Consider the following 13345-nt stretch of genomic DNA (forward strand, 5'->3'; position numbering starts at 1 on the left):
AAGTTTATTACAATAAAGTTCAATAGATTTCAAATATTAACAAAGGAGATTTTTCCTAATGCACATGAATCAAGATAATCACCCGGAGTAATAGACATCATCTTTTTAAGGCTCAGATAATAAGAGAATGATAATCCCAAGCAGTGATATCATTAAATTGTACCTTGATAAGAGCCACAAGTAAGACACGCCGTGTACAATGATAGTACACAGTTCTAGAATCTGTGCATGTTACCCCAGGGGATTTCAAAACAAGAGGAATGTCAATTATTATCTCCCCCAACATGTGTAAATTTCTGCACACGTGCTATAATCTTCTACAACCATGACATTTTCTTGAAACCCTCGGATTTACCTTTCAGATTCCAGTCATACAACTCCAAAATATCTCTGAATAGGAATAATGAAAAGAGTTCAAGTCCTTTCACACAAAAATTCTGAAAATAAGAAACCAAAATGAAATTACTACAATTCCACCAACAAATAATTACTGAAGCTCCAACTGCTGTAGCCAAATGTCTTCAAGTGTCTACTGAAGATCACAAGTGGCATCTCTCCTACAACACTGCCTCACTGGCCGAGACAGAAGTGAAGTAAACAGGCAGCCAACACAATTCCTAAGAAATAGTCAACTCAGCCCTTCCTAGCAGACAAATAAAAATGACCTAAAATTTAAAAATGAAAAATCCCTAAGTCAAATGCTATATAGTCCAATGAAGAAATGGCTCAGAGTGTCCCAGAGACTTTTTGTTAATTCAGATTAAATTCAAATTAAAAATGCTGGCACACACACAGGGATGTCTGTCCTGCCCCATTTTTTTTTCACTCCTACCCCAAACACACCCAGAATCACTATCACAGACGTATCACAAAGAGAGAAAAAAAAAGATAAATTAAATTAAATGTTGTTTTGAAAAATTTTAAATGGGTCGGATAATACATTGGGTAGGGCACCTGCCTTGCACACAGCTGACCTGAGTTCGATTCCCAGCACCACACATGATCCCCTGAGCACCACCAGGAGTGAGCCCTGAGAGCACTGAGCATAGAGCCAGGAGTAAGGCCTGAGGACCAGGAGTAAGCCCTGAGCATCACTGGCATGGCCAAAATTAAAAAAAAAAAAAAAAAAGTCAGACTCCCCCCCTTACTCTCACAAAAAAAAAGTCCAAATCTTTAATGAAGGTGAATAAATAAAGGGCTAAGAAAAACTATAAAAAGTGGGTCCCAAAATTGTTCCTGTAAACAAGCTTAACAGATGATATATTTGCAAGTGTGGAGAGTCTCGTAATTCTTCTCCCTACTTGCTTTGCTTGGGCTTCATAAATCACCCTGTGTGAGATCACGCCAGAAGTCATAAACTTTTATCATAGTAAATGCAGGCTTATGATCTTAAAATAAAAAATCAAAAGTAACCCGGGGGAGGAAAAAAAAGGCCCTCCAAGGCAGGAGAACGGAAGGGCAGGTGCTTTGTCTTGAATCTCTTGAATTTAGCCTTTGACAGACAGGTGGGATTAGCAGGGCCGGCTGGGGGGGAAATAGGTGCGGACCAGGCACGCGTCCGGCCCATCAATCCCCTCCTAGGAGCCCGGGGCCCCAGCAGCGCTGCGTTGCTGTTCGACACGGCCTGGGAAAGCCAGGGGGCTCGGGAAATCGACCCCCGCTTCCCACACAATGTCGAGTGCACACGCTTGTTTGCTGTCTGGTTGTTGTGTCTTGGTGTGATTTGTTGACACCGCTAAATTCAAGATCAGGCAATGAATCATTCTGAGATTTCCCATTAATCTTGCTTTGGAAGTTTTTTAACTTCTTGCATATATTTTAGATAAATCCGCAGCCGAGCATCCGCAATGAGAAACAATTAGGGGGAGGAGGGAAAAAAAAATATGTAAATATATGGGAAAGAAAAATGAAGCCAGCATTGATCTTGTCAGGGGAGATAATGAATAAGATTATTCCCAGCTCTCTGATTCGGCTTCACAACTCTCATTTCCTCGCGGATAACGACCCATCACCGAGGGCTGCCCCCCGCTCCCCAGAAAACCAGAAACAGATGTCAACTCGGGAGAGCCAGCGCCAGGGGAAACGGGTTCAAAATTGGGTCGCTACATTGAAATCTGACCCCAAGATTAACCCTGTCACCAGAGGTCCCAGCTCCCTCCGTCCTTTCAATACCAAAAACGATCCTTCCGTCGTATCCCCCGGACCAAGCAGGCCAACGCGTTCCCGCTCCTAAGTGTGAAAACCAACAGAAGCACAAACCCCAGCAGACGCGACAGACGGATCTTTCACCGACGTACCTCAGGCATCATTTCTTCGATGAAGTGAATCGTGTAGTCTATGTTGAACCGGATGACTTTACACAGCGGGATCTGCAACGGGAAGAATTGGGAAAGGTTCAGCTCTGGTGAGCGCCATGCTTACTAATGGGCCCAGGACACCCCACGCCCCTGCGGCCGCCCAACCTGAGCCTCACCTGTACCACAGCAGCTCAGGACACTGAATCTGAGAACCTGACCACACAGCGGGAGGGGGTTCTGTCTGGTTTGGTTTGGTTTGGTTTGGTTTGGTTTGGTCTGGTTCGGTTCGGTTTGGTTTGGTGGCCGCCACACCCAGCGGTGCTAAGGGCCTACTCCTGGCCCTGTGCTCAGGGAATCTCACCTGGCGGTGCTGGAAAGACCAATCTGGGATGCTGGGGATCGAAATCCGGGTGGGCAGTGTGCAAGGCAAGCACCCTACCCACTGTACTACCTCTCCAGCCCTCCCGCCCGCCAGATTTGAAGGGCAAGAACTCGTGGGCCCAGCTAGCGGGGACCTGCGGACTGACGATGCTTCAGAGATGGTACCGGCAGGGGCAGCACAAACACAGCAAGCGCCCATCCCAGCAGAACAGGTCACTTCTAAAGAATGACTCTGACCGGGGCCAGAGCAATAGCACAGCGGGTAGGGCGGCTGCCTTGGACACGGCCAACCCGGGTTCAATCCCCGGCATCCCATACAGTCCCCTGAGCATCGCCAGGAGTAATTCCTGAGTGCTAGAGCCAGGAGTAACCCCTGAGCATTGCTGGGTGTGACCCTTCCCCACGCAGCAAAAAAATAAGCAAAAGTGATTTTAAAAAATGAACTTTTTTAGAGACTGAATACAGTGGCCACTCAACACCTTTATTGCGAACAACAACACCTAATTAGAGAGAGAGAACAAAAGGAAATGCCCTGCCACAGTGGCAGGGTGGGGTGGGGGGAGATGGGATTGGGGAGGGTAGGAGGGATGCTGGGTTTACGGGTGGTGGAGAATGTGCACTGGTGAAGGGATGGGTTCCCGAACTTTGTATGGGGGAAACATGAGCACAAAAATGTATAAATCTGTAACTGTACTCTCATGGTGATTCACTAATTAAAAAAAATAAAAAAAATTAAAAATAAATAAATGAACTTTTTAAAAAAACAATTAACTAAAACCACAAGTAAACTCACTTGGTCTTCGGTTTTTATTTATTTATTTTAATGGATTGTACCTGGTGGTGCTCAGTGCTTACTCCTGGCTCTGTGCTCAGGGATCGCTCCGGGCAGGGGTCAGAAACTGTATGGGATGCCAGGGATCGAACCCGGGTCAGTCTCACGTGTCAGGCAAACGTCCTACCCGGCTGTGCTATCGCTCCAGCCCTGGTCTTGGGTTTTTTTTTTTTTTAAATCCACCAGGATCTCTGAGGGACAGCGGGCTGCCACTGGGCGCGTGCGTCTCACAGCGCCACAAGCCAAGGTGCTAACAGGAAGGCGGAGCGACGGCACAGGGGAGGGGCATGCCTCACCGCTGGCCGCTGGTGCTTCCATCTCCAGCAGGGCAGAGTTCTCCGAGGGCCACAGCAAGCGACCAGGTGAGCAAGACCTGGGAGCAGCCCCCGAGCACCACGGGGTAGGGCCCCCAACGCCCCACACACGCAAAACAAAAAGGAAAAAACCCTAATGCCCAGGAATCATAAATCATAATTCAAATAAAAAATAAATCATCATCGCTAACGAACACGCAGTGACCCAGGGGCTATTCCCGGGCTTCACACGTAGTCTCACACCTCTGTGAGAACGCACCAGCAGGCCTGCTCGTCAGGAAAAGGAGCGACAATACAGCAGGTCGGGCATTTGCTCTGGACACGGGCAGCCCGGGTTCGATGCCCGGCATCCCACGGGATTCCCCCACGCAGCACCAGGGGTAATTCCTGAGTGCAGAGTAACTCCCTGAGCACTGCCACGAGTGAGTGGCCCCAAAAATCAAAAAAAGAAAAGAAAAAAGGAAAAGCAAGAAAGAGCCACTGAGGGACCCTGTAGACAGACAGGGATTAGAGGCTGGAGAAGAGACAGGACAAGCACTAAGGCTCTTCCGGCACAAGTGTGCCACCTCAGAGAGCCAGCGCGTGTGTGACACCTCGGACCCACACAGGTGTGCCCCCTGAGAGGGCCTGCACATGTGTGCCACCCTGCTCATCCCTGCAACAGGCCCCCCACACACAAAATTATTGATTCAAGTACTTTTGATTCTGCATGTGTTGTAACAACCAATATAATTGAACTATTTTGTGCCTACTAAGGGGGCAGGCTTGGGGGCTGGGTAGGAAACTGGGGACACTGGTGGCGGGAAAGTCACACTGGTGGTGGAACTGGTGCCTGAAAATGACTGTATTACAAACAGCGTTGTAAGTCAGAGTGTGTAAACAATGTTAATCGGGGGAGAAAAACAGTAAGGCTCTTGCCTTGCATGTGGCCGACCCCAGTTAGATCCCTGGCACTGCAGAGAGTCCTCTGAGCACCATCAGGAGTGATTCCTGAGCACCAAGCCAGGAGTAAGCCCTAGGCATTGCCAGGTATGGAGGGAAGGGAGGAAGGGAGAGAAGAAAGGAAGGAGAAAGGGAAGGAAGAAAAGATTTTCTTTGTTTTGGTTTGGGGGCCACACCTGGCGATGCTCAGGGGTTACTCCTGGTTCTGCACTCCGGAATCACTCCTGGCAATGCTTGGGGGACCATATGGGACACTGGGGATCGAACCCGGGTCAATCGCATGCATGGCAAGTGCCCTCCCTGCTGTTCTTATCACTCCAGCCCGGGAAGAATTTTTCTTGACCCAGCTCTAAGCCACTAGAGTATATGTCTCTCATTTCCTATTCTAACACTCAGGGTTATGTAAAATTAAAGGAAGCCTTAGAAGAAATCAATCCATATCTGTCTTGTTTTACCAAGTCTCAGCAGAGACATGCCTCGTGCCTGGACATACGAGGTTTTCCCTAAGTATATTTATAAATGAATGAGAGAATGAGAGACGGAGGGTGAGAGTTCGCTACGGTGGTTTTAGCTGACTAGCTGGAAAAAATAATAGACTCAGAAACTCTCCAGATGTGTTAAATAGGCTTATCTGACCACTCAATCCATCCATAGGATGATTCTATAGCGCCGTAATCGTTCTTATAAACTCCAGCAATCAGAAAGAGACAAATTTTAATTTTAAAAGGAACGATAAGAAGACCAGAAAAAAAAAATAGTCTTATTATGCCATCTACTGGAATCTTGTTCTCAGTAATGAAATTTAGTTCTTAGGCAGTTCCAGTCTATCCCCGCTCCAGGAGAGTGGCTAATTTGAGTGATATTCATTTTGTAAGAGATCGTTTCTAACCTTCCTGGGGTAGCAATTCCTAAGCAAGTGAGGTCATTAGAAGGTCATTCTAATGTTTTTAAGTTCTGCTTTATTCCTAGGGGGAAAAAAAAATTTTTTTTCTTCCTTTGGGCCAGAGATATAAAACAGTGGGTGAGGGGCTTGCCTTGAACATGGCCAACATGGGTTTTTGATCCCCAGCATCCCCCAGGGTCCCCCAGTCCCGCCAGGAGTGATTCCTGAGAACCACCCAGGAGTACGCCCTGAGCACTGCCAGGCGTGGCTCTAAACCCCCGAGGGGGTCGTTTCCAGGTTTCCGGGGCAAGCCATCAGCTACAACAGTAGCATGAATGAAACAGAACTCTACGGGGTGCGGAGGGGGTCCCCGGGTCATCCAGCAGGAGGACAAGCCGGTTTCACAGGGGCTGAGGGGGAGGTGCCCTGGGACACAGGATACAGCAGGAAACCTGGGCATGGTGCATGGCACCCAGCATCACCGTCGCGGGGGACAATTGTAGGGGGACCGGCTGAGGCGGTGGAGAAAACCCAGGTGAGACAGCATGTCTCTGGCAGGCGGCACTCGGGGGACCGGGCGGACCAGCCAACACTGCCTCTGCCAAGTGCAGGGGTGAATGGGTCGGGCGCCTCCTGCAGGGGGTTTATTGGCAACTCAAACCCCTCTGGGAATTCAGGCAAATCACCCTCTGCGGCGGCAGGGATTTGAAGCAGGGTACCGGCCGGCCGTGTGCACGGCAGGACCTCCTGCACTACCTTTGCAGGCCCCTTCTGGAGGCAACTGCATTTTCTTGGGGGCTCTCTCCCCCCTGAGGCAAACCTGAAAGGGCCGGATCCCTTTGGCTATTCAAAGGTTGACCCTCACTGTCGTTTTCTACAGAATGGGAGCACCCGGGGCCCCAAGAGTAACACGGGTGCCGGCCACCGTATCATGAAGCATGGCTGTGACAGTCACTAACTGCTATCTCACGCCACCAAAACCAACCCCCAATCCCCCCACACTCCCCCCCCAAAAAAATTTTTTTTAACTTAAAAAGCCCTACACAGTAACATTCTACCTCCCCTACAGCCAGGCACTTCATGACGAAAACCTGGGGCAGAGGCCACTGGAAATACAAGCCCCCTAAGACCTCTAAGGACGGAGAAGATCCACAGGTTTTCTTTGGCTTTTGAGGGCATGTTAAGATATTCTGCATCCAACTATTTTGTTTTCATTTTTTTTGGTTTTTTTTTTTTGCGGGGAGCGGACTTACTCTTGGCTCTCACTCAGTAAATACTCCTGGCAGTGCTAGAAGACCATATGGGATACCGGGGATCGAATCTGCTTTGGCCCTGTACAAGGCAGAAAGGCAAGTGCGCTAACCACTGTACTCCCTCACTGGACCCTCTGCATCTAATTCTCACGCTCCTGTCACTTAAGTTGCCGGAGTCCTTGGTAAGAGCCATGAGCATAAGTCAGAGTAATACACTACATCCAAGGCTCAGATTCTCCCGGAACGTGCACTGCTCGGCCAGCAAGGCTTTCAAGCCACTTCGATTCGAGTTGGCCCAGAGAGAGCTTGTCAAAGTGGACTTGGCAGAGATTTTGGCATCACACTCATTTGCATACCCCGTTGGTGGGTGCTCTCTCTCCGGCAAGAAAATGAATCAGATCAGTAAGGCAATTTAATCTTTCTTTTTTTGCTGGGGAGGCCATTTCAAATTCAAAAGGCCTTTGATAGATCTAATTCCTCTGAACTGGACGACACAGCTTAAAAACTTGATTTCTTTGATCAACATCGCAAACGTTTATTTGATCAACATCTCAAATGGAAATGACGGGGCTTATCTTTCTCACTGCAGAGTTAAGGCCTCGAGTTTTGAGAACCAGTGATGGATATAACATCTATGCCAAAGCAAGGAATGTTCTCGGTCCTAGTTTTTATAACAACCGCAACTAATTTTGTGTTAAAAACATTCCACAAAAGCAGTGTGCGGACCACCTTAATAAAACACAAAATATCTCTAGTTCACAAAAATATTAAGAATCCATTTTACATTTAAAAAAAAATTAATAGGAAGACTCAAGCTCTGGACCCTCTGACATCCATTCCAAAACAATTAAGTTTAATTTAAAATTGAGCTTGAGGGCTTAACTGAAGCATTTTTCTTAAATGCAAAGAACCCATGAAAACTCCAAGACCTCCAAGTACCTTTTTATAAAGACTATTTAAGAATTTCCACTATTACAAACCTCCTTTCCCGCGTCCCCCCCCTTTTTTTTTTGCTTTGTGGGTCACACCTGGCTCAGGGGTCACTCCTTCCTCTGCACTCAGAAATGACTCCAGGAGTTGCTCGGGGGACCATATGGGATGCCGGGGATCAAACCCGGGTCGGCCGTGTGCAAGGCAAACACCCTACTCTCTGTACTATCACTCCAGCCCCCACACACTCTTTTCTATAAAGGTATGCCCTGGAAATCAATGCCATAGATATTACCAACTCATTTTTTAATTCTTTTAATTTGGGGGCCACACCTAAAGTGCTCCTAGGCTACTCTCAGCCCAGTGCTCTGGGAACCAACCATGTGGCACTCAGAACCACCCTGGCATTCTTGCGAAAAGGCTGTGCTCACTGAGAGATAGTACAGCACCCAGGGTGCTTGCCTTGCATGTGCCCAACCCAGGTTCAATCTCCTGCGCCACATGTTTCCCCAAGCCCACCAGAACTGATCCCTAGAGCCAGGAGTAAGCCTTAAGCACAGCCAGGTGTATCTCATTTAAGAAAGCACTGTAGCACTCTCATCCCATTGTTCATTGATTTGCTCAAGCGGGCACCAGTAACGTCTCCATTGTGAGGCTTGTTGTTACTGTTTTCAGCATATCAAACACGTCACGGATAGCTTGCCAGGCTCTGCCGTGTGGGCAGGATACTCTCGGTAGCTTGCCGGGCAATCCAAGAGGGATGGAGGAATCGAACCCGGGTCGGCCGCATGCAAGGCAAACGCCCTACTCATTGTGCTATCGCTCCAGTCCATTAAAAAAACAAAGATCCAGGACTGGAGTGATAGCACAGCAGGTAGGGCATTTGCCTTGCACGTGGCCGACCCGGGTTCGATTCCCAGCATCCCATATGGTCCCCTGAGCACCGCCAGGGGTAATTCCTGAATGCAGAGCCAGGAGCGACCCCTGTGCATCACCGGGTGTGACCCCCAAAAAAAGCAAAAATTTGAAAAAAAAAACAAAGATCAGAAAATTATGCATTCTGGTGTTCAGCTACCTCCCTGGCCCAAGTGACTTTATAGTATGATCATCAAAGAAATTTCTCTAGGATAAACATACTTAGAATGGAGGAAATATCATTAAGAAAACATTTTGCTTTGAAATTAATGTGGACAGAATGGAATCGTGTCTACTAAGGAAGAAAGGAAAGAGTGATACAAAGAACCAAAATTGGGCAGAGATTTGACAGCGACTCTAGCCTCTGGCAGCATTTCCCATTTTAAGGGAATAGTTCCAAAATTACTTTTTAGGGGCCGGAGCGATAGCACAGCGGGTAGGGCATTTGCCTTGCACGCGGCCAACCCAGGTTCGATCCCCGGCATCCCATAGAGTCCCCCAAGCACTGCCAGGAGTAATTCCTGAGTGCAAAGCCAGGAGTAACCCCTGAGCATCGCTGGGTGTGACCCAAAAAGCAAAAAAAAAAAAAAAAAATTACTTTCCAAATGACAGAAGTAACTTCATGGAACCAAACCCGCAAGGAACGCAGAACATTCTATTTTCGTGTGGCTGTGTTACAGCTGTAACTCAGGAAGTTCTCGAATGGCTTCTAGACTGGAGAGTATCCCAGGACACGCCCTTCCGGGGCTGGCTAGCCATCAGCTCCCTAAGGAGTCCGTAACGCACTGCTGGGTTCCATTTACCAACCAGGCAGCCTTTACCTCCCACACGAAACTATCCCGGGGAGATCTGCATCTCAGACCTAGACTCTCAGAGAAGACATATTCCTAAGGCTGGAAATAGTTCAGGCTCCGGATGTCCTAAACAGGTTCTTTTGCTGTGGCCCAGAGACTACACACGAGCTTCTCCTTAAAACTTCCCAACTTTCTTTTGAAGGACACCCAGACCCAGAATAGCCCGGCCACGTGACTCCCGACAGTTTATTCTCCTCTTTTTCCCATCCTTCACACCCGCAAAATGTGATTCTGACACATGTTTACTGACACCATTTGCTGGGAACCAAACCTGCGACTCATTAGCACAGATGCCACACTTCCTGCGGCACGTGGAGGGAGGCAAAGGGAACGTGACGGCGGAGTCAGAGCAGAGGCAAATCTCGTCTGAGGCCTGGAGAGGAAGGAGGAGGGGGAGGCGGGGGGAAGGCCGGGCAACGCGCCGGTACTCACGTTGGTCAGGGGGGCGTGCGCGAACATGGAGAAGCCTTCGAAGATGTACTCATGATCGTCGTACTCTATCACAGTCGGCCGGTCGGTCTGCAAGCGAAGCAGCGAGAGCATGAATTACCCCGGCATGGGGGGGGGGGGCGGGCACGTGCAGAAACCCGTCAGGACACAAAGCCACGGACAGGGAAGAAAAATGAAGGGACTCTTCGTCCTGCGAACACCAGGTGCAAAAGCAAATTTTTCCCCTTGCTCAGTGCATTTCTCCGGCTCCGGTAATAGTCCGTGGGCAGAGGCACTGCAGAGTGTCAATCATGGAGTGGGACGGCTTCATTTTCTAGGCCCTACTTTACAGAACACCACAACAGCACGCATATGACTCTAGAGAACTGGATTTCTGAATAGACATCACTGTATCACTGTCATTCCACTGTTCGCTGATTTACTCAAGCGGGCACCAGTAACGTCTCTATTCCTCCCAGCCCTAAAATTTTTGCAGACTCTCCCAACTCATCTTTCCCAATGATTGGAGGCTCTTTCAGGGTCAGGGGAATGAGACCTGTTATTGTGACTGTTTTTCAGCATATCAAATACACCACGGGGAGCTTGCCAGGCTCTGCCCGTGCAGGCAAGATATTCTCGGTAGCTTGCCAGGCTCTCCAAGAAGAGTGCTCTCTATGATTTGCTCCCTACTGAATATATATATATATATATATATATATATATATATATATATATATATATACACACACACACACACACATATATATATATATATACATATATACTTGTACTGAGACTTGTTGTTACTGTTTTTGGCATATCGAATACACCACAGGTAGCTTGCAAGGCTCTACCATGTGGACGGGATACTCTCGGTAGCTTGCCGGGCTCTCCAAGAGGGATGGAGGAATCGAACCCGGGTCGGCCGCATGCAAGGCAAACGCCCTACCCGCTGTACTATCACAACAGTAACAACAAGTCTCACAATGGAGATGTTACTGGTGCCCACTTGAGCAAATGGTTGAACAACAGGACGACAGTGCTACAGTGGTATATATATATGCACTTAAAACCAAACTCCCTCTGGGAGAACCTGGCAAGCCACGGTTTCCTGCATGGGAGAGCCTCGCAAACTCCCCATGGTATACTCATATGCCAAAACCAGTAACAATGATGGGTCTCAATCCCGTGACCCTGAAAGAGCCTCCAATTCGGCATAGTTGGGAAGGACGAGTAAAGAGAGGCTTCTAATATCTCAGGGCTAGGACGAATGGAGACGTTACTGAGCCCGCTCGAGAAATTCGACAATCAATGGGATGTTGATGACGATGATGATGATGATATATATATGTGGGATATGTGTATGTGTTTATATATATATAAACACATACACATATCCCACATTGAACCTAGGACAGCCCCATGCCAGACAAGTGCCCTGTGCACTGTACTACCTCTGGCCTCCCCGCACTGACTTGGAAGACAGGAATGTTCTGTGTCTCCTTCCAACCGCAGAGCTCCAAGTTATTTGCAATTCTGCAATTACCTACAAGGGGCTGGAGTGACTGGACAGTGGGCAGGGAGCTTGCTTTTCATTCAGCCGACTCAGCTTCGATCCCCTGACACCCTATATGATCCCCTGAGTACCCCCACCCCAGGAGTGGTGCCTGAGCACAGAGCCAGGAGTCATCCCTGAGCACTGTCAGGTGTGGCCCCCCAAGCCCCTGAAAAAAAAAAAAGAACCATCATGTGATACCCAGGGCACAAATCTAAAATAAGGCAAATATTACAAATTAAAAAAAAAAAAATACCAGGGCCAGAGTGATAGTACAGCGAAGAGGGTGTTTGCCTTGCAAGCGGCCAACCTGGGTTCAATCCCCAGCATCCAGGTCCCCCAGCAGCACCAGGAATAAGTCCCGAGTGCAGAGTCAGGAAAAACTCCTGAACACTGTCGGGTGTGACCCAAAAAACAAAAGGAAAAAAGAAAGAAAAAGGAAAATAAAAGGTACGCAATGGAACACAGTGTGAGGAAGCCAGAATAGAAGTCGTTAGGAAGGTCACGATAGCAACTGTCACTGTCATCCCACTGCTCATCGATTTGCTCGAGCAGGCACCAGTAACATCTCCATTGTGAGACTTGTTACTGTTTTGGGCATCTCGAATATGCCACGGGGAGCTTGCCAGGCTCTGCCGTGTAAGCGAGATACTCTTGGTAATTTGCCAGGCTCTCCGAGAAGGGCGGAGGAATCGAACTCAGGTTGGCCTCGTGCAAGGCAAACGCCCTACCCACTGTGCTATCGCTCCAGCCCATGATAGCAACATGAGAATAAAATGTTCTTAAAGAACATCCGAGGTCAGAGAGACACTATAGCGGGTAGGGCGTTTATTCCTTGCATGCGGCCAACCCAGGTTCAATCCCGGCACCTGATCTACCCTTGAGCCTGTCAGGAGTGATTCCTGCATGCAGAGCCAGGAGTAAGCCCTGAGCACCACCAGGTGTCGGCAAAAAAAAGAAGCAAAAGTCAAAATCAAAAGAGAACAATTCAGGCCTGCGTCCGAATGTTACCCGTCCACATTTCAATCTACTCCCACACATCCAAGCTCCTTACACCACTACAGGGACCTGCTGGCTCCAGAGACCTGCGCTTCAGGGCCCACTTACTAAGAAGTTTGTGGGTGGGGAGACCGTGATCCGGTAGTGGAAGAGGCGGCCGGCGTTGTTGGTCATGGGGCGGCAGGGCTTGATGGCCTGTGGGGGAAGAAGAAGGGAGATCATGGGAGACGTAGCAGCATGGACTTCAAGACACGGCCTCGAGAAGCAGAGAAATAGGACAGCTCGTAAGGCGCTTGCCTTGCATGCAGCTGCCCTGAGTTCGAATCCTGGCACTCATGGTCCCCGAGCCCCACCAGGAGTGATCCCTAAGCACCTCCGGGCGTGGCCTTCAAATAAAACAAAAAAAGATAGGGACAGGAAGTAGCAGGCAAGCCAAGGAAGGAGCATCTCATGGGCCTCAAAGGAAAGTGCTCATGGGCCACAAAGGAAAGTGCTCATGAGCCTCAAGAGCAGCTGAGCATCTTGTGAGAGTAAGATCCTCTCTCCAGGATACTTAATAGAAATTCAAGATAAAAATACTTTAAAACTACGGGGTGGGGGTGGTGGAAGGGATACGGGGAACATTGGTGGAGGAGAATGGGCACTGGCGGAGGGATGGGTAAATGATCACTGTATGACTGAAATGCAAAAGAAAGTTTATAAGTTTGTGACTGCACCTCACGGTGATTCACCCATAAAAAATAAATTACTGTCACTGTCAT

At 48.6% G+C, this 13345-nt stretch overlaps 1 protein-coding gene across 4 annotated transcripts in view; it reads right to left on the reverse strand.

Moving 5' to 3' along the window:
- Positions 1–13345, reverse strand: part of DROSHA (drosha ribonuclease III) — a 129664-nt gene that overhangs the window by 92610 nt on the left and 23709 nt on the right. For all 4 annotated transcript variants that reach the window (XM_055132420.1, XM_055132414.1, XM_055132406.1 and 1 more), the window contains 4 exons: positions 12693–12779; positions 10034–10120; positions 2298–2369; positions 356–437 (listed from right to left, as the gene is read on the reverse strand). In XM_055132420.1, coding sequence (XP_054988395.1) covers positions 356–437; positions 2298–2369; positions 10034–10120; positions 12693–12779 — 328 coding nt within the window. The remainder of the gene's footprint in view (positions 1–355; positions 438–2297; positions 2370–10033; positions 10121–12692; positions 12780–13345) is intronic.

This window comes from Sorex araneus, chromosome 1 (assembly GCF_027595985.1).
Source record: "Sorex araneus isolate mSorAra2 chromosome 1, mSorAra2.pri, whole genome shotgun sequence".
Classification (NCBI taxonomy): Eukaryota; Metazoa; Chordata; class Mammalia; order Eulipotyphla; family Soricidae; genus Sorex; species Sorex araneus.